The sequence below is a fragment of the Osmerus mordax genome, chromosome 1 (genome assembly GCF_038355195.1).
Source record: "Osmerus mordax isolate fOsmMor3 chromosome 1, fOsmMor3.pri, whole genome shotgun sequence".
Taxonomy (NCBI): domain Eukaryota; kingdom Metazoa; phylum Chordata; class Actinopteri; order Osmeriformes; family Osmeridae; genus Osmerus; species Osmerus mordax.
Genome location: NC_090050.1, coordinates 20,328,089 through 20,349,768, shown reverse-complemented (window position 1 = coordinate 20,349,768; position 21,680 = coordinate 20,328,089). Strand labels below are relative to the sequence as shown.

The 21,680-nt window shown below is 41.1% G+C and overlaps 1 protein-coding gene across 1 annotated transcript in view; it reads right to left on the bottom strand.

The window, feature by feature from the left end:
* Positions 1-4,683: 4,683 nt before the first annotated feature.
* Positions 4,684-21,680, bottom strand: part of adamts9 (ADAM metallopeptidase with thrombospondin type 1 motif, 9) — a 36,824-nt gene continuing 19,827 nt past the window's right edge. Inside the window, exons 28-40 of the mRNA XM_067233856.1 lie at positions 21,165-21,341; positions 15,328-15,498; positions 13,654-13,827; positions 10,702-10,872; positions 10,364-10,558; positions 10,019-10,145; positions 9,828-9,922; positions 9,364-9,458; positions 9,114-9,247; positions 8,526-8,617; positions 7,255-7,359; positions 6,516-6,621; positions 4,684-6,017 (exon numbers count right to left, since the gene is read on the bottom strand). Of these exons, the coding sequence (XP_067089957.1) occupies positions 6,532-6,621; positions 7,255-7,359; positions 8,526-8,617; positions 9,114-9,247; positions 9,364-9,458; positions 9,828-9,922; positions 10,019-10,145; positions 10,364-10,558; positions 10,702-10,872; positions 13,654-13,827; positions 15,328-15,498; positions 21,165-21,341 (1,626 nt within the window). The 3' untranslated portion in view covers positions 4,684-6,017; positions 6,516-6,531. The remainder of the gene's footprint in view (positions 6,018-6,515; positions 6,622-7,254; positions 7,360-8,525; positions 8,618-9,113; positions 9,248-9,363; positions 9,459-9,827; positions 9,923-10,018; positions 10,146-10,363; positions 10,559-10,701; positions 10,873-13,653; positions 13,828-15,327; positions 15,499-21,164; positions 21,342-21,680) is intronic.

The window sequence follows — 21,680 nt, the reverse complement described above, 5'->3', positions numbered from 1 at the left end:
TTAGATTCCTACAAAAAACATTAAATTCCTAAAAATAAGGAAAAAGTCAATTTCCTAATATATTCCTGCTGTGTACATGTTCTCACACCAATTCAGCATACAACACACCAGGCAGTAACTATAGTAACCTATAGGCTTACCAGAGCCTAACACCCCCATTCTAAAACACAAACTGTGTACACTGACTTCACTTTATTGTTCCTCTCATGCAGGCAACTCTAAATGTTAAATCAGATTCGGAGACAGATGATTAATTCTACCCCCTTTTATACATTAAAGAGTCTAACTTCTGTCTCCTGCTGAGGGATTTCAATATCCTGCGAGTTAATGCACAGTTGGCTCTCCACAAGTGCTCACCATTTATCATCAGAGAAAAGGCTTTGCACTGGTACCAGGCCAGACTCAATGCTCTGAAGAGTGCTTTGAGTCCCAAGGCCTTTCCTCTCTAAGGAGAACTACTCTTCACTGAGCCATGTTAAGAATGACTTCTTTTCACTCTACATGGTATTGTGTACTCTTTTTCAAAGGCTATTCATTGAACTCACTTTTGGTTTTCTTCAGTCTTGGATGAATTCAGTCACTTTCTGATTCTATATAAAATGTCATTTTTATCATCTGTTTAAAGAATTCCACTTTTACAAATGTGTCACTGTTTCAGTCACAGAGTGAATTGTTGCTTTATGAGCGGGAGAACAAAAACAGCAAGACCTGCCTAACGGTCGGGTTATCTTTGTTTTGTCCTGGGTGGAACTGTGACCTTCAGACACTTCCTAATAGGAGTGTGCAAAACCTCCCTGCCATGGTATGATACTCACAGAGAGAAGAAGACGGACTGGATAGACAGCTGGAGGTAGAAACGGTGGAAGTGAGAAAGAGAAACAATGAAAGATTAAGAAGAAAGATAAAGATAAATAATGAAAAAGACTGAAGTTACAGTGCATTTATATAAAGATGGGACATTTGACCCAACCTTTGTTATCTCCCTCACAGACACACACACACTGAAGCTCGCACATGCACACAGACACATACACATCGAAAGGTTTATATTGTTTGTGTGGGTATACTACAACTACAGACAGCAAGAAGCTAATCATCAACTCTACGTTCAAAGCTATCATGAAAGTCCCCTAGGAATATTACGGGCTGTGGGATCTATCTGGCTCCTGGATCTGATCAGGAATAAATCTAAAACTTACAGTATGTCATATTAATGAGGGGACATCCACGTGGGTAGAAGTAGCGTCAAAAGGAAAACATCTTTATATTAGACATGCACTAATTTAATCAAATAGGATATACTTTTATTTGTGTAAATACAGCTCATTGTGCTCACATAGCCAATGTTACACTTTTTACCACACAGTGTTTTTTTTAAATGTAGAGATAGATTTGAAGGTTGGAAGTGATGGGAATGGACACGGTCCAGCCTCAGGTGCTGGAAGGACTGAGGTCACTGCTCTAATCTGTGTGGGAAGGTCTGAAACCGTGTGTGAGAACCAACTACCGTGTTCACCGTAATGCCCTGACAATTTCGGGGATGTTGGGATAATACTTGTGAAACAGAGAGACTGGAACTTTAGTCGAAAGAGTCAGACTCTAAAACTACAAGTGTGACAAATATGAGGCCAAACATTACTACACCTTATAAGTCCTGTACAGCCAGAGATCTCATGATGACCCTCCTACAGTGCTTAGTGCACATTACTCAACACTAAATATATGTCACACTGTTACGTCCACCTCACCCTCACAGTGTGAGAAGACACCAACCACTCCCGGCATTAACCATGCCCTGATTACTGTGAAGAGGCAGTCTCCACAGCTCGCTATGTTAACTGAAGGAAACACACTTTTCTGTAATGTATTATTCAGCGGTTTCTCTCCTAGCCCTGCCAAGGAGGGGAGGGGGGCAACGGCAAAGCTTTGTAGCTTGTACACTGCATACTGAGGTGCTTTTAGTGCCAACCGAGGCAGGGGGATTTCTCTCAGGTTGTAACTGGTACCGTTTAGATGCTTGGAATTAGCCTCAGGTGGGTTATAAACTGTGTAGGCAGTGAGTGCGGAGGGCAACCAGAGGACTGGAGTCCATGGTGGAGACTAGGACCCTCTCAACTGCACCAACCGTGGGCTAATCACTTTACCTGGACAGGTTCCATAACAAGCTACAGCAGTACAGGAAGCCACTCACTCAGCAGTCTGGCCCAGATTGAGTAGTGCCAGAGGAGACTGTATGTGCGGGAAGAGCTGTGACACTATGAATAGTTCATAAGATTCTACTGCGCCCACTCCAAAACATACATGTGCTAAACACAAGTGCAAACAGAGAAGATAGTAAAGCATAGATGACCAGTGAAAGAATATACTGAACTCAGCCTACCTTTTACATGTAGAAATGTAAGTCGTTTGTTTCTTCTCTTGACAGCACGTCCAGGGCTTGACTAGGACTAGGTGTTTGCTTTAGGTCTCCTTCAACCAGAGCACGCCCCTGTAAGGGGATCCATGGAGATAGTAAACAATAAGTAACGCGTACACACAACGTGCACACACACACACACCTTACACAAACACAGAAGACCACATTGAAGAAGCAATAAAGACTATTTTACAGCACCAGAAAAAAATACCCCTCCTCTATAATCATATCTGTTCTGAATCAATAGCCATGACTTATTCCAGAGCCCATATCTGCCATCTCCTAAACTGGAACACACAAGATCAGTGGGATATGTAATCTAATCTGTGGTCAAGGGATTTCCATACGTATGGTGACTGTAGGCTGTTTTGATCTTATCTGACAGATGAGCTACGTACTATAGTCTGCCACACACCTGCGGTTTTAAACATGCAAAAATCCTCACCTAGATATTAAATAGCCCGTTATTGCTCAGCTCACGGTTTATCATGAATTGTCTGGAGAGGAATGCAACATTTTTTTAGAGAGAGTAAAATAAATTAGGGTTGGGGAAAAATAGATTCACATTTGAATTGCGATTCAGTCTTGTAGCGATTCACATCAATTCACAAATGTAAAAATTCTTTTTTTCGTTTTTCTTTTTATAATAAAAAAATTTGAAATCGAAAAAATCGGGAATCTATTTTTTATCGAATCGTGACCCTAAGAATCGATTAGAATCGAATCGCGAGGTACCAAAAGATTCCCACCCCTAAAATAAACCCATTTCCCTGTCAGCATTTCATTTCTAGGAACACGTCTGCTAGGTAAAGTGCTTCCATCCATTCCTCTCAACCGATCTCGCTTTTATGAAGCAGTACTGAAGGCTCTTCGAGTTTAATAAACCCTTGCTTGTTGTTGAAAGTTCTCTCTCTCCCACTCCCTCTCTCATTCTTACATTTTATGATTCTGTAAATAACACCCTGGCATTCCAAGAATCCCCTTAGAACTGTTGACAGCCACTTGACAGTTCTAACGAAAAGCATCTGCCAGTTTCCTCCACTGCATAACACCTAAGATTTAGAAACAGGATGAAATGTAGATTACAAGATTTACATACAGTGGAGTGAGTTGCTATGCTTAGCAAATCCATATTCATTGTTCCCCACAGTCAAAGAATAAGCTATGTATTATCAATTCTCTTTCGTAGTCTAGTAATATGCTGTGTGACACACAACACCTGAGACTAAGTTCAGGTAAGATTCAGGATCTCTTGGTCAAAATAATCTACATATCCACAAATAATTTGAGCCCACAAAGGGTGTTTCAGTGTGTTTACGCACAGGAGGATCAGGAAGGACCGCCAAGACAAACACAAGCAGTTAAACCACAGCAACAGCATCTGCAGGTTACAAAGCTGTCTTTTATGGTTGGGGAAAGTGTGTAAAAGATGATTAGGAGACAGTTATGAAAGCGGGGAGCTTTATGACACGGACATATAATTGCTATTGTCTATTCATAGCTGTAATAATATACATTATAGTGAGGCAGTACATCAATGCCAGTCTTGGGAATGAAAATGATTTATTAGCATACAGAGAGCATAGGCATGGACGGGTTGTGTGGTTTCTCTCTGATACATCCCTTAAATGATCTCATACATAAATCATACAATTCAAATGGCATTTTTCAACATTTTATGCAGGCATGACATAAATAAAAAATAAATGTTTACCCGGTGAAATATACTTGGGAGATACAATTTTGGTCATGATTGCATATAATCTGAATAATTCAAGTTAAAAGGTATGTACATATAACGTATAATAAATACCTGCATTTAAACAAATAATCTCTTATGATGATTTATTATTTATGTTGATTAAATCTTGATAATAGTGATTTTTTTGTTATATTTTTACCTGATAAATAAACAGCAAATTTGGAAAATAAATATTTTTATGACCTACTAATCCCTTCATTTTTAGCACCTGAGAAATACAACATTCACAATCAGAAGAGACCATAATTATTCCGATAGTGAACATTAAACCACTTTAATTTGAATATAACTATGCACAATTAAAATAAAGTCTAAAATAGTTTAATTCCCTTTGTCAGAGTTATAAAGGAAAAATGACAGTGGAAGAGGTACATGGTCATTATATCCTACTGAGAGAAAAGCTTAGTACCACTTACAGGAAGTACTGATGAATATGGCTTTGAACTCCCACCAATCATTAACCCCACAAACAAAAGGTATACATCCTCACTGTATACAGTGTACGTAATACTAGCTCACTAAAAACAGCCACAAACGATAATTATGGGTCAAGTATCTTTTGTGTGGGTGAGAAATCTAGAAACCTTAGTTTTTTGGATGGCATTTCTTTATAAATCAGTTCATAATCACTCATCTCATAAAAATAATATAATATAATTGCATAGTAGATGAAAAGTACATAGACAAAAAAGTACCCTGATAATGTTGACAACTGTACGATACATTTGACATAATTCATCAACGCATAATAGAAAAGGGGAAAAAGTGAAAACCTTAGAATGGTGAGGTATTAAAAGCACTCTTGACACCTAAACATTTTGGATGTTTAAGAATTGTCTCTGGAGTTAGTCAATGAACTTTGCATGCTTTCATTTTTGTCTAGCCATGGAAATATGGCAGCTCTCTAGAATATTGCTACTATCTGTAATTTTACACTACCAGGGAAACTAAGAACAAGTGTAAAGTGAGTCTCTCTGATGTTTTGAAGCATTCCACTTCTTATCCCGGAATACAGACAAACTCGGCCTCTGCGCCATTAGCCTGCCTCCAAGTCCCAAAAGCGGTGAATCTCACCCTCCTGACACATTCTGTTCTACTCTTCAAATTGACATCCCTACCAAAAAAAATACAACTTTCTTCTCTTTGTGCACTTACTCTCACTTACTCCAACAGTATTTCAGTTCTCAAAACTATACCTGCATTTCATAGTTACTTTTCACCATGCATCCTTGACTCCTGCATTCTAAAAACGTAATACGGAACCATATGTCAAAGTACATCTGACCTCACTTCCTCCAGACGTCACAGGTTCAGACCCCTGGCTGCTTACATAAAACCAACAGCACACTGGCTCTGAGGAAGACCTGGGTAGGATTCATTAAATACCTTCTAAACCTGAGTAGAAACACTGCTGGGCTAGCCAAAGAGGAACAAGCTTGGTACTTACAGCTTAAAAGGATCAGATAGCTCTCAATTCATTCGAGATATATCACTGGAGGAGAGTACGTTATATAGAATCAGATTTTTAAAAACTAAGTAAGCGCAGTGTGGTTAAGGGTTTATGTCCAAAAATGCATAGCAAAAAGATATAAACAGCGATAGCTACATACACATGCTGTGTGTTGGCCTGGAAAACACCATAAATTATCTGACAATACAAAAATAAATGTTGAGTACAATAAATAATTGATTTACCATGCTATGTACACTACTTACACCTTTTACAATTACATATGTACACACTGGAGGGAATCAAGGTCAATTGAAGGACGGAGTTCTTGTTTGTTGTAGCACCACTGAGACACTGGACGTCTTGACTTCTGAAGCACCTGAACACAACTGCAGGTGAGAGGAGATGATAAGAAGGTAAGAAGGATTTAGGTGCTTACAATAGGACAACACTTTACATTAAGATTACATACTACCATGAGACTACATAGCAATGCCAATAGTAACAACAATGTTGTTACTTTTTAACTGAAATGTAATTACAGTTCATTACTGTGTTAGCGGTACAAGTTATTACAGATGAAACTTGGTATGGGGGAGGTTGTGCTTTCCAGAAGTAACTGGATGTTAACATTGATTGTTTCGGTAGCACAACTTTGAACTGCCCCTTCACAATATCCACTTTCCCCTTAAGCCACTCCCCCATACTACATCAGCCTTTCCTATCTACCTACAGTGTTTTTAATATAGGTATTGCTATGTAGTTACATGCTAGTTAATGTAACCTTAACGTAAATTGTTGGCTACTTTTGTAATACAGATGATATAATAAAGCAACAATACAGTTGTGCATGGTATATAACATATATACACACACCCTATACACACCTGGTTGATGACTGCTTTATCTGACTGTAATAAACAGGCCAGAGCCGGTGGATGGAGTACATTTACCACAGTAGCCCCCACACATTCCTGTCAGTCTGCTGCCATCCTGTGGACATCAGAGGAAACACAACCTTCGAGTCAGCTAACTGTCCTGGATACTGTACTAGAGCGCTGGTATCCTGCCATGCCTGGAGGTACCAGAAGAAAAAAAGACGCATTTATAACTGAAATCTCAGCGAATGGAGGCATAGATTTGCTATGCTGTAGCAGTCACACTGTCTTTGGACAATGTAATCATTGCAAACCACCTAAAGAATGAAATCAAAGTTTAGTTAACTAATTTTGCCCAGGGAGCGCTCTCTCATTGTGGACATCAGGCTGTGAACACTCTCCTGCATCTCCTTCCACCCTTTCTGCTCCTGCCAAAAGTGTCCCTGGCCTGATCTCCATTACAAAACCAAGAGGACCCACTCCAAGGGCAGCTGCCCAATAAGGTTTCTCTCTCACTGGGAGCCAGAGGATTCGGGGATAAGTAGCGCACTTGGGCCTTTGCCCAGACAGCACTCTGAGACCAGGAGGAATGGAGGGAGAGGGAGAGATGCAAAAGAATGGATAGGTTGAGGAAAGAAAAAAAAAAGGTTAAAAAAAAAAGGTAACATAAAGATAAATAAACAGTTGGAAAGTTAAGGATAAAGAAGGGCTGTTTGGGTGTGTTAATCATGTGCAAATCGGCATATACCTGTGACCTGTGTATGTCTGCCACTGCATAGGTTCCTTGAGAGATCCACTTGGTGTCTTCTGCCACCTGGAAACCTGTCCCTGAGAGGTTGATGCTAAAACGACCCTGTATGGAAAGAGATAACAGCAGAAAAATCTATTTTTAAGAGTTATGTACTTGAACTTTCACCAGGCCTACAGGTGGGGGCACTAGTGAGCAACTGATGAATATTGGGCTTGGGTACCCCAGGGCAGTACAGTGCATTTGAATGAATTACATATAGTCCATGCTTGTCAAAGAACTAAACTATTTGTGGTAAATAATTAAGTAAGCAGAGACACATCTCTTGTGAAACCTGAGATATGTGGTGAAAACACTTCCACTATGTGGAACCTATACATTTATCAGGTAAACAGAATGTACACTTTGGATGTGTTGATATGTGCTTGTTTTAATTGCTAGGAGTTTTCATGGAAACCAATGACTCTGGGGAAGGAAAGGGGGGAAGAAAGTGGGTGAAAGGTTTTCGTTGAGAAAGACACCTTTCTTCTCATATACTTTTACTGGCTTTCCCTTGTGGTTGGCTGCAGTCTGCAAGTCAACATGTAAGAGACTCAGGTCATATGTGCTGCAGATTGGGAAGGTGGGGGAAACTGTGGGAAAGGGTGGCACTCACATACTGAAATATGCACATAAACAGATGCCCCCCCCCCCACACACACACACACACAAACACGCCAGGGTTGCTATAAAAGCCTTGTAAGAAAACAGGGTCATCTTTTGTGAACTAACGGCAGGTCACTCTTTTCAGATTACAACTCATTCTCATACTGTATATGCACACACACACACACACACACACAAACACACACACACACACACACGCACACACACAGCCTTGTACCAGACAGGCAAAGAGCAGCTGTGACCCAGCATTAAAACACTGTGGAGAGACACTGGGGCTGATGTGGTCTAAAACACATAATGTGAGTCAGTGAGAGAGTGGAGAGAGACAGCACATGGCACTGACAGTATGGTTCCCAGCTGTACAGGGTGGAGGGGAGGTGTGTGTGTGTGTTTGTGGGGGAGTATTTGTCAGTTTGCTGTGCACTGCCAGTGTCCTGCTCCTCTCCCCTCAGACTAACAGGATGTGCAGCCAGGGCTGAGCAGTGTGTTCAGACAGACTATAACTAAGGCTTGGTGTATCGACTGTGAACCATCCCTACGGACACAACACCCATACACTAACGCTCACACACACATTCCCCACACACACATACTGTAGTTCCCACCTGTGGACAACGAGCTGCGCTGTAGCAGTCACCTGCAGTTGCGAAGGGGACTCGGTGGCCCTCGCGTGTGGACGCAAACTGCCAGTCTGTGGCTGCATGACAGGAAAGCAAAACAACAGCAGAGTATATTTGTAAATATGACCGGCCTGAAGTGCCATTACAGCTCACATAAAAGACATAAATAAAAGCTTCCATCCCCTGTAATGAACACACTTTCACATGGGCTAAATCAAGCCATGCTTTAAGAGTCACTGTAAGGCAATATTAGTTTAATTCTATCTACTTAGTGCAATTTCAACCAATCCCTTTAGTCCTTTTAATTGTGTGTTCCTACATGACCCTAAAAGACATCTTGAGCCCATTAACCTCACTGAGCTTGGACTTAATGAAATGGCTATGGAAGCTCTCATTTTAGAGCATACTTGGCTAAATCAGCAGGCTAAACACTCAGCTATTTTAAATGTTGCTATTAGCGTTGCTGTAATTAACACATTGGCAGTCTCTGTGTGTGTAAGTGTAGTCCTTGTGAGTGTGCTTCCTCCTAAAGTATTTTAACTGGTATTTAGATGTTTTCTGCGGTCCACTTACTAATGATCAGCATCTTGCTGATGTCCAGGCGAACTTTGGTGAAGGTGGAAAGACCAGCGGCTGTGTAGTCTCTCCTACACTGGCAGTCCTCTCTCCTGGTGCCATTCGCTGGGCACTGTGTGGGGTCAATCAGTCTAAAACACACACACACACACATACCTTAAGTACCCCCACACACACACACCCACGACACAGTGGTCATAATCCTATGATGGATCTGGTCATCCCAATATCTAATTAGTTGACTTACCTGAAGCCAAAGACCTCAGAAAAATTCTCTCCCTCGCCAGTTGTCAAGGTAATGTACTCCTGTGGCATGTCTGTCTGCATTCCTGCACAGTAGACCTGAGGAGGGGGAGAAGGGACAAGAAAGAGAAGGAAACTGAGAGAAGCCAACCAGAGGAAATTTAAATCATGGAAATAATAAGACACATGCTATCCCTTATGCTGACCAAGGTTTAAGCTTTCTAGTGGACAGGCAGACAGTCTAAATAACTTCCCCTTAGCGTGTGTCGCCCAGTAATGAGGTGCATCTGTCTGTGAGGTGCATCTGTCTGTGAGTCCATTCAAAGCACTGCACTCTGGATTATGGAGTGTTACTGCTCGGATGTCAACTTGCACTAATCCATTTCATGACTCTTTCCACTTGTAAAATCAGTGACTGACCCCTCTATAAAATGTTCTATACAAAAATCAAGTGATCAAGTATCTTACTTTGAGTGCTTTTCCTTGGATGTTGAGGAACTGTTCACCATCTGCCTGGGAGCCACTTATGACCTGGATGTCTCTACAGCTAGTGGGCAAATGGCCTGCAAAAGACAAAACCATTGTGCTGAACAGAGGAAGACAAAAAAAGAAAGAATTTTGTGAAGAACGGAAAACACACGGCTGATGTGTTGACTCACAGGCAGGGTTGCTGCAGACTTTTCTAGACTCTGGTTTGGTGTTGGACAGACACGTCTGACCGCCACGGCCCTCAGACGTACACTGCACAGTCCGCTCCATAACTCCTTCTCCACAGCTTACTGAACACTGGGGCACACAGAGCAGAAGAGCTCAAGTAAGCGTTTCCTAAAAGTACTGGAGCAGGAATGTTTCTGCAGGAAGTATTGCCCAAGAATGAATTGAGAATTTAGACTTTATGCTGATTTTTTTTAATGTTTTGTGTTGTTTACACAGAGTATAATGAATAACAATAACCGTGCAACATGATCAAACTTTTCAGGAATTTTTAAGCAGAAGCTACTTACAGACCCCCAAATTCCTGCTCTCCACTCTGGAGTTGGGGGGCACGGGCCCAGACTACATGGCATGTAGCTCTCAGGGGGGGTTCCAGGGCAGTTGGACGAAGACTGATGGCCATACTCATAGTTATCATTCCCACCATGCACCTCACTGCAGGAGACCAAGCGTCTGTGGTAGCCTGGCCCACAACTGGTGGAACACTACGACAGGACAGAGAGAGACATTAGGATACGGTTGAAGCATACTTTTGAAATTCTCCTGGCTGTTAAAAAACAATTACACATTTTACTGTCATGTTCAAGATAAAAACACAGGTGGGAGCTTTGAATCAAAACCCAATTACCTCAGTCCATTCTCCTGTGATCCAGATGAACTCGCACACGTGAGTGTTGCAACTTTCAGAGTTTGCTGGTTTCCTCTGGTCAACACAAAACATCTCATGGACCTCCTCCTGGTTCTGGTCCACACACAGCACTACTCGACGCCTGTGGCCAGACCCACAAGACTTACTACACTGGAGAAGCAGAAGATAGAGAAGCAAGAAGGTTAGATCAAAACAGCCACTTAACCGACACATGGGAAGGAGGTAGTCTTTTCAAAGCATGGTTCCAAATGTTAGCATGACCATGCCTCAACTGTAACACAACACTTTCTCTCATTAAGAAAAGATATCCCATCTTCACATCCATCAATGAGATCCACCAAAACATTGGAAAAAGATTGTCAATTCATGAGATAGGAGGTTGGAAGACATTGTGCATACCAAAGAGTTCCACCAAACATAGTTAGTAAACCCTCTTCCAACCTGTTAGCTGAAGCTGTTTACATGAAACTATTGACAGTCCTGGTGAGCACATGTGATCTATAAAAATGTCAAAGTTGTGTTTTCGTCTCCTTCAACACATACTGTAAATTCAGATCCCTGTGCTTATTCAAGTGTTCTGACGTTCGGATCAGTGCTGGAGAGCTGCACTGAGGTCAGGATTTTATGGGAAAGGCTTAGAGAAGGCCTTGCCTTGCGTCAGAAACACTTTAGCTATTACAAATATACTCCATCTGTTCTTCATCTCTCTTCTACGTTGTCAAACAGCTGAAATACCTAGAATTGTTATTGCAAGCTGAGCTGTCCTACTGTAGTTGGAATGTTGCCTACACAGGGCAGGTATTTCATCTGAAGGAATCTTCAGTCTTTATGCAAAACAACCATTTCTTGAAGATATGTGTCTGAGAGGAAACTGTTATTATTGCTATTACTAACAGCTAAAGTCCCAAAGTACAGCAGACAACTGTCTCTTTATTCCCAGTACTGTCAGACCCTGGGCCTCAGTCTGGAGTAGCCTGTGTACACGGTTGACCACAGTACTGACTGGGGTCTTATTTGTTAAAATACTGCCAAGACTCTGTGGTACACTGACGGCCCACTCATTCAGGTAAGCCAGACCAATGAGGAGGTGCTATATTTTATACTTTAAACAGCAGTGATGGGAAGTAATGAAGTACAAATACTATTTTGTTACTGTAATCAAGTCGAATTTTCTGGAATCAGTACTTAAATTCATTATTTATTTTTCTGACAACTTTCTACTTTCATTCCTTAATTTTTTACAAAAATATCTGTACTTTTCACTTCTTAAATGTTCCAGCCAGGCTCATTACTTTAGTTTGAATAAAATATTTCATTTTTTTTCTTCAGAAATATATACAAAAAGTTTCATAAGGTTGAAAACATTATTACGAAAAGAAGTACCAAAAAAAATTCACAAGATTTCTTGAAACATTTTTGTATCGTATTACATGTATCACTATTGTAAGTGAATAAATTCGATAAAAGAAATAAAAAAATAAAAAAGTTTGGAGCAAAAAGTTTCTAAAGGTTGATTTTTTGGGGACTGAGAATAGAGACATTCCAGATCAAAGTACAAATATCTGTACTTTCTACTTCTTAAATGTTCAACCCGGGCTCGTTACTTAAGTTTGAATCTATATAGATCTCTCTCTGCTCTCTTTTCACTGTGTGAAAATGTAAAAAGAAAAAAAAACTGTAAAAAAAACAACAAAAAAAACACTGTAGCCTACGTTATGGATGAGACAGGGAGTTGGCGATGAGGACATTACTGAGAATAGATACATTCCTGATCACTAAGGGTGGGGGAAAAAATAGGAACAAAAATCAAAAATCGAATCGAATCGTGAGGTATAAGTCCCACCCATTGCCATAATGAGGGAGATGTTCGAAATTGTATGAATATGAGGTGAGGTCCAGTTGCCAGCGTGACACTAAACAGGTTATCCAACAGTAATGGTAACTTTTTACTTAAAGTAGCCTATATGTCAGAGCCCACACTTCTTTACTTAAACTTGAGTCTTTTAAAACATGATATCAGTACTTCTACTTGAGTGAAGGATGTGCGTACTGTTGCCATCTCTGATAAACAGAGAAGGTAACAACCAACAAAATAATACACACCGTATTGTCCCTGCCACGAAAGGAACTCCCATGACTTCACAGTTACTTAAGCATGATGTAGGCTATATCATTTTTTGTTTTATTTAAATTGCTAGGACAGCTTTTATGTTTTTGCCAGTTGGAGCTAAAGGTCTTCTTTCACTAGACGATTAAAATAGGGAATCCCTGGTGGTAACAGGTAACTGGAGAAGGGAGGTTTGTTACAGTTCTGGATCTGATTATAAAGATGGTTGACCCGCCAAACCTCTTTCAACAGCACGAGGAGAATTGACATAATTGCCTCCAGTTCTTGTTGGCGCAAGAGGGTGCCTAGGCGGTAAATGTGTGGTCTTCTAGACTTAGTTCTATTGGTAGGATTTCTGTTTTCGTTGACCTACATGCAATGCATCATAAAGTTTTCAGAAATTCTGGAAAAAATTGATTATGCAGAGTCAAACCGAACGTAATAACTGAAAAAATATAAACTATGTTCATCATACTATTTCGGCAATAATAACTGGACGACTTCAGCATTCCACGGAAAAATTTAACGTATTCTATAGTGAACTAACCTTGACCCCTGGTGAAAACAGGGGTCAAGTCCTAGCATACAGCACACGCTGTATGCTAGGACTCTCCATTCATTTGACTGTATACAGTACACGCGCATATGCGCGCTCTCAAACTCCCCCTGGCCTGCTGACAGCAAATGTCTGAGTGCAGCGCGAGGTCTGTTCTGTGTTAGCGGGTCTCTCACACCTCAGTCACACGGGAGAGCAAAAACCTAACAGAGCATCACTTTAGCGAATACAAATATCTCCAACCAAAGAAACTCTAAATTGCGCTCACCGATTGCCACTCTCCTTCTCTCCACCGATTCAGAGTCGGACAGTCGGAGGAAATACACTTCTGGCTGGAGGCCGGTCGGGATTGGGGGCAGTCAGTGTCCTCAGCTCTGCGTCGATCTCCAACCGTACAGAAGACCTCACGCTGCTGTATTCCATTCCCGCATGATACTGAACACTGTGATAACGAAGGATATACGGTATGACTTTTAATTAACAATCTAAAGTTCTGATAAATTACTTTAAATCATGTAATTTATTGTAATGAGCATATTCCCATCAATAACCACTTGAGAAAACGTCGTGTACAATAGATAGCGTACAATGTGTTACGCAATTTGTAGTCAGACAAAGATTTACAGTTGAATAACCTGTGGAACCCTGCTTTATTTGTCTTATAATGTGTTGGCTTATACTATTAACTTGACGAAAGGTCAGGTCTCCAACTAATCTAAGTAACGGTTTAACAGTTGTAATAAAATAATTAGCGATTGTCTGTGATATAATAAATATTAATTAAGAGTGTAACAGTCTAAGGATTAACCTGTGTCGTAGAGGAGCTAAATGTCTAAAGAAACTTTATGCACCACCTGATTAAGTTGGCTAATAAATATTTTCTACAGCAGCAGCAAACTGGTGAGGAAGAAGAACGTTGTAAAAGTTGAGTACTAGTACTGGTGGCACTAGTCGGAACAGCTCATCACAAATACAAGGCAATCCTTTCTTAATGTTTTAAACCTAAAAGTTTAGTATTGGTTCGACTTGTGTGTGTGTGTTCAGATGCCTACCACAAGTAAGAAACTAGTGAATTAAATCCATGTGTGAATAAGTACTGACTGTACATCTGCAATCTCCTCTCCACACAATACAAGTTCTCTTAATATAATTTATGTCACATGGCAAGGCATTGGTACTCTTCTGGTGGTGGAATGTATGCAGTGTACAAAACATCTGCTTTCTGATAAAAGAACCTCTAAACGGATGTCCATCTCCTCTGAGCCCCACAGTGAAATGAGAGAGAAACGGAAAGAGAGAGACAAATGTCAGAAGTAGTAGAGAGAATAATGGAGAGGATGAAAGAGACAGTCTAGGTGGACATGTTGGGATGTGTTTCTGGTGTGAGTCAGTCAGATCATCTCTGAGGGGTGCAGACATGGCACATGGTTCCCGTTGGGGAGGGCAAGGAGGGCAGGACATGAAAATCAGGGGAAGTGACACGTGGAATGAGACAAGTGAGTGAAAGAGGGAGAAGAGAGAGAGAGGGAAGAAAGGGGGGCAGGGGAGAAAGGAGTGAAGGGGAAGAGGGAGGAAAGCTTAGATTTGGCAACAGTTAACCTCAGATCAAAGACAGACAGTCATCCCTGACCCCTCCCCTTGTCCCAGATACTTAAGTAGCCCCAGTATGGGCTCCTCTCTCTCAAACCACCCCGAGGGAAGAGCTACAACCACCCAGACCACAACGCCATGTGCAACAGAACACTCCTCTCAGCCGGCGGTCATGCATGGTATAAAGGCTGCTCAGACACTGAAATGCTGCTCCGCTGAACTGTGCTAAAGACACACAAATCAGCAAGCTGGTAAGCATTAACAACGGTTAGAGCAAAAATGTGTGCATGACTGTCAGTGTGAGAGCGGCGGTGGAATGAGAATGTTTTATTGCAGGTTGAGAGGCGAGTACCTCTCCCCAGCTGCCCGGCTTCCACTTGGAGCAGCGGCTTCCTCTGCAGTTCCTCTGCTTCTTGGGCTTGGAGGGCAGGTGCAGGCAGTTCTCGTCCGGGACGAGTCGGCCTGACCGGGTCACACAGCTCACCTTACGCTCCTTGAAGCCTTTACCACAGGAGGCAGAGCACTGCAAGGTGAGAAGGGGCACACACAGGAGGTGAGAAGGGGTAACCAGTACAGTACAGTGTGTTTCAAGGTGGTAGAAAGTAAAACTGGTAGAAACCAGTTTTGAGAGGACAGGGAGTGGAATACTGAGAGTCAATGCAGTTTTAGCGTACATGATAGTACATTGTAGAGGTCAGAGACATTAGTAAACATGCAACACAAAAATGAGCATTCCACCCATTACACAAGCCTGATAACACCGACAAACTGTACGGACATGAAACTTTGGACACACCCCAAATTTTAGCCAAGGAAAGGAAATAGGTAAAATAAATAAATCCCAGGGCTACCGTAACTGAAATCTGCACTGTTCTCTGTGCTAACCGGCGGCAGTCTGTTTCACCTCCGGGTTCAGTGAGCAGGCGCAGGTCTCCAGTAACTCAGTGTGACAGCCCAGCACCCCTCACTAGCACACCCACGGCGGCACACACAGGAGTGTGAGTTCAGCAGGGGTGGGGTAGATAGAGGTTGCTCAGTTCAGGCTGGGTAGTCAATGGGGCACTGCGTGTGGGGATGGATGAGATACGACAGCCCAGGGTTGAATGAGTACGTAGCCCAGCATGGCGCGCTGCACTGCCCAGTGAGGGACCACGCTGGACAGGAACACTCCATGACCTCTCACCTCATTTAGACTGGAGAGGTAAGGCTTCTAAAGTGGAAGACTTCTGTATTTACTAAAGAGTGGGTCACGGTCCTCCCATAAGGGTACAGAGGGATGGATTGACAATGCTGTGAAGGAACGTGACTTGCATACGTTCAACAGTATGTTGGTGTCTCTTGTGAATTAAACCACGCAAAATAAAAGTGAAACAAATACATTTAATTGATGAATATAACACTGTACAATGATAAGTCATATTCTTTGGAGAATAGCCACACAGAGTATATTACGCTGCCTTCACCCCAGGCTGTAGCTTACACTGTCAGCAGGGGAAATAAACATTAAAAACTGCTTCAAAAAGTGTTGGTTTGAACCATCAAAATAAAGGAAATACCACAAAACTTGCCAGGAGTGTGCAATTACTTGATAACTATTTACCAAAGAAATTTGGTTATGAAATAATCATTTATGTTTGGTTCTACTGTATGTCAATAGACTAGATAACCATGAGGACAGAGGTCTGTGGTAGCAGGGGTTAGTCACAAAATGTGGCCCATGAGCAGTCAGTCCAGTGTAGTAGACCTAGTTGCATGATTTCTACCCACAATCCACTGCGGTACAATAACAGTTTTCCACGGTGGCGCTAGAGACTGGTGTCAGTAATGCTAGTTTCTTGGATATAACTGGAGCTTCAATAGATTTATTCCTCCTGATACATTTGTATTGCACATACAATACATAACCATTTCCCATACGATACCACACCAATCTAGACAAGATACAATGCTAGAGGAGAGTTAGAGTCTCAGAGTGAACAGAACACACACAGAGTAGGACTATGGACACTGATGGATATTGAGAAGAAATGGTTATAATAAAAGGTTTAAATCATTAAAAGTATACTTTTTACAACAATAGGCAGGCTGCCAGGTTGTGCTTTGCAAATGTCAGACCAGTCCTTAAAGTTTTATTCACTCTTTAAATTAGTTTTCCAGACATTTTCTCAACTCAAATAACCCGCAATTACATTTAGGACAATCACAACTGGGTCAGAGTAAACCACACTTTAACTCTCCGTCCATGAATTCCTACAGTATCCACAGCACATTAACCTGACCTTACTTCTCAAGGGGACTGGCATGGCTGTAGGGATCTGCCAGCAAGATCACCCACCTTCACAGTAAAATTTTAACCATAAGCCAAATATTCACTAATTCACCAAGTAAGAAGAGGAAATGGCATACATTTGGATCCAATAATATGTTCCACAAGTTGAATCAAATAAAACATTTTATTGGGTAACATACCCTTTATCCACCTCAAACTGTCGATTATACATACAATATTGAAAGCCATATTCTAAAGCCATATTCTAAACATAAGAGCAGACATGTAGGTGTCTATTCAAAACAGGATATACCATCACTTCTTCAGACACAACATGAATCCTTCAAATCAGATGCCTTTATTTACAGAGTCAAATTAAACAAACGCCTTTGTCAGCATTATGCCAAACACCGCATTCCAAAGCCAACTTTCCTGGAATTCAATGGAATGGAAGAGGTGGGACCTTCCTCACCCCCATAGACAGCAGGTCTTTCCCTGCACCCCCCCCCCCCCCCCCCCCTGGGATCCCTACGATTTCCCAGAAGTCCATCCATATTGATGAGATGCACAGGGAAGGGTCCCCTTTCAGATCAAACGTGACCCCTGACCCTCCATGCACCCCTGCATTGTCCTTCTGACGGGCCTTCATTCACTGAGTCACTGAGTCACTGTCACCGGCCCCTGCCATCAGAACAATGTCATGAACCCACATTAGGCTACAGGAAAAGGCCAGATAGGGAGACTACGTTGTTTGAGAGCACGCGTCGCCAAACGCACAAAAAAAACATACCAGGCATTAGCAGTGAATGAGCACATTAAATTAAATGGGAGGTCCACGTTGGCGGTGTCACAGAGAATAAAGATTTACCTTGATGCAGAGAGCTTTGAACTCTGGGGCAGACACTGAAAGAGCATAATTGCTCAAAGAGGTCATTGGGGGCCCTGACCTCATGAGAAAACAAAGATATTGCTCAGCGATTTGTGAAATTTTCATTCAGTGAAAACGCCCTTTCAGAAGCACCAGTTAGAAAACCGCGTTATAAACTAGTTCCAGAAGTATGCTTGTCTGCAGATATAATTTGCTGAGAAACTAATCAATAGGTGACATTCACAAAATGATACAGGATACTTCCACTTCCTTGTTTGTACTGTAATTATTATGCAACCAAAGCTAGTAATCTAGATCCTTTTGTAATTGACGTGTGTAGATGTTGATGTGCTATTTTACAGCACGACAAGGTTGCACATATAATCCTAGTAGTGATGAATGTGTTCTCGTCAATGTTAGTGGTTCCTCATGGTAATTATGCAATTTCAATAAACTATTTTAGTCTCAGCAAACTCAGCAAAGCGTGACTTTGAACAACTTTGGCCTTCTGAACAGACATGTTCAAGAGTGCATGCTGAATGATGTTTTGTCTCATTTGTTGGTGTTCAGTAAATTAGTTGCTAACTGTAGTGGCATTCAGTGGGATCTTATCGCAACATTATCATCCATTAGCAGTGGTGCATGTGAATCCATCCACTTCACTAGTTTGTAACCTACAACCTTACATACCCAGAATGAATGAAACAGTTTGAATAGTACCACTATTTCAATTTAATCGTAACCTTTCTAAAAGTAAGCACAAGTTCAGAAAATCCATATAAAATTAAATATTGACATGATATAGATGAAATAAATACAGTTACTTACATAAATATACACATATGCCCTTGAAACACAGACTAATACTGCCATTTGGAATGAGAGACATTTAATGTATTTTATTTCAAGAGCCTCTTGTAATCACTAAACAGTTTAATAGTATTACTCCTACTGCTACTGCATGTGCACCACAACTAAAACATGAAGTAAAATAGATCTTTATACTATCCTTAGCTAAATGGATTTTGCAGATGGTGCTAAATTGGACGAGTTCTACAGCTAATGTGACAGTTCCACATGCATTAGCATTTCCATGTTCACTGTGGAGTTTCAAGTAGTGTAGAAGCTATACACTGTTATAACATCTATAACATTAGTATTGACATTAATTATGTAGAGAATGGGTGGACTTTTAGCAAAGCTTGCCCCTAATCACAGATTCTAGATCAGCTTTCACTACCTCAATCTGGATCGTAACCATTATGAGGTAGAACACGACACAGATCGTGGATCTGTGCTTAGGTCCATCAACAGCATTGGATAGCCAGACAATACAATATGGTTAATCTTAGTCATCAGAAAACCTTTCAAAGGACAGAGCGATCTTAAGAGTCTGAGGTAGAATCATGTGACTGGCTCAACAATGAGCTCCAGAGACATATTTTTCCCTGCAATACTGTGGCAGGTGCTGCAAGTTTTAAATAATATGACAGGGCCATTCTAATTGAGCAACATATATCATGCTAGGTGATATAAACACACCATATACAAACAGCTTTAAGTTCAGGTTGTACAAATTCTCTATCATACATGTATGTAACAAAATGGTTGGGCCCAGCATTTTTGATCAATCAACAGCTCTTCATGGAAATAAACAAAACACAAAATTATAGAAAACCCAAGGTGTCGCAATGAACAGTCACACTAGACCTCAAGCTTGAATACCAAAGAGAATATTTGAAAGATATAACTCATGTCTCCCTTGTTTTGTCAAAGCACCAATGTAGTGTACTGAACTATAAATGAATGGCTGGTTTTGTTGTGTTTTGTTCAAAGTGAGGTACTGTATGTTCAGCATAGCATATTTTCATATGAGCTCCGGTAATGGGTCACACTAAGAGAAAGTATTTACAAAACAAACATATAAATATACTGATATCAAGAACCATTAGAGACGTGAGTTTACGGCCAACTGGTTCTGCACCTTTCATATATCAGTTATGCAACATCTGCATCAGACACTAAAAACTGGTCGAATCACCTCACTGCTAAATATCCAACAATTACTGAAACAAAATAGAGTATACCTTGTTTTACAGTCCTTTCAGTGTTCATTCACTGGATATTCTCTGGCAATACAATTGTTTGCTGCTAAAATTCTCAATTAAACTTTGTAAATAAAGAACCGCAAAACAAAGTGTAGTCATACTATTAGTTATGTCTGTAAAAATGTGCCGTAAGACAAGTAGAATTCTTATAGATATATTAGACAGTAAAAAGTGGGTACTAGAATAATATATGTTCTTTCTCTACAGTATATAGCCTGGAATACAGTTGCTTAGCATTTTCCGTTTCTTCCATTTGAAACTATGGAAAATCAAAACAATACAAACAGCACCGACATTTGAGTTTGGATTCTCTCTTTGGATAATAAAAAAGCAAGACATCTTAAATTCCTGATATACATCCAGCAAATATTTGCAAATGAACAATGATAAACTGAATGATTGATTTGCATATACAAAGAGCTAAGACACAAATAACTCACTTTGAAGGTTTATGCTATATACAAGAAAATCTTTTAAGTAATAAATTATCTTTAAAAACAATATTTTACAAACTAAATTGGATTCACATAAACTACTTCAGAAAACTGTAACCAGGATGACCAACAGATAACAGGTTTTTATAGGTCACAGCTTTGAGTAGCATTTCATCACGTTGTATTCTTTTTGCATTTTGCCTGTGGGAATGAATTTTTGCACTAAATGCAACAGAAATACATTTCCAAACTGTCTTGAGAAAGATGACCAGTCACAGGGGACAAAAGGGTGTTAGAAGTGAAGGTGGATATTTGGAGTGATTTTCCAATAATCACAGTCATCCTGCACTTTAAGTTAAAACAGTTTGTGTGGTTTTGTTTTAACGGTTAAGTGGTAAGAATCCATGTGTGGTGAAATGAGAAGGCTAAAAAGGAAGGGAAAGAGAGAGGGGAGAGAGAGCGAGAGAATGAGGGAGAGAGAGAGGGAGCGGCATATATTTACTAGCGTACCGAGCTCCATGGGTCTGTGCTCCAGTGAGGGCTGGACGGGCACGACTGAGTATTGCACTGCTCGCGGTCCGGGGGCTTGTCAAGAATCTCACAGCTCAGATCGTTAAAGCGTTCACCGTTGGGCCGCTGACACACCACCAGCCGCGTCTTGATCCCTCCGCCACACGGCTTAGTGCACTGCAGACAGAGGGAGAGGGGCGTGTGCACACAGGGTAAATACTTAACAGGTGTGTCTTACACTTAGTCATTTTAGCAGACGCTCTTATCCAGAGCGACTTACATGGAGTACAGGGACATTCCCCCGAGGCAAGTAAGGTGAAGCGCCTTGCCCAAGTACACTGTCATTCTGCACGGCCGGGAATCGAACCGGCAACCTTCTGATTACTAGCCTGATTCCCTAACCGCTCAGCCACCTGACACTCAAGTGTCTTGGCACTTAAGTATTTCTGAAATGAGTACGGATGTGTGGGAGTAGCTCAGCTCAGACGTGGAGGTGTTCTGAGGCTGCAGGCAGCG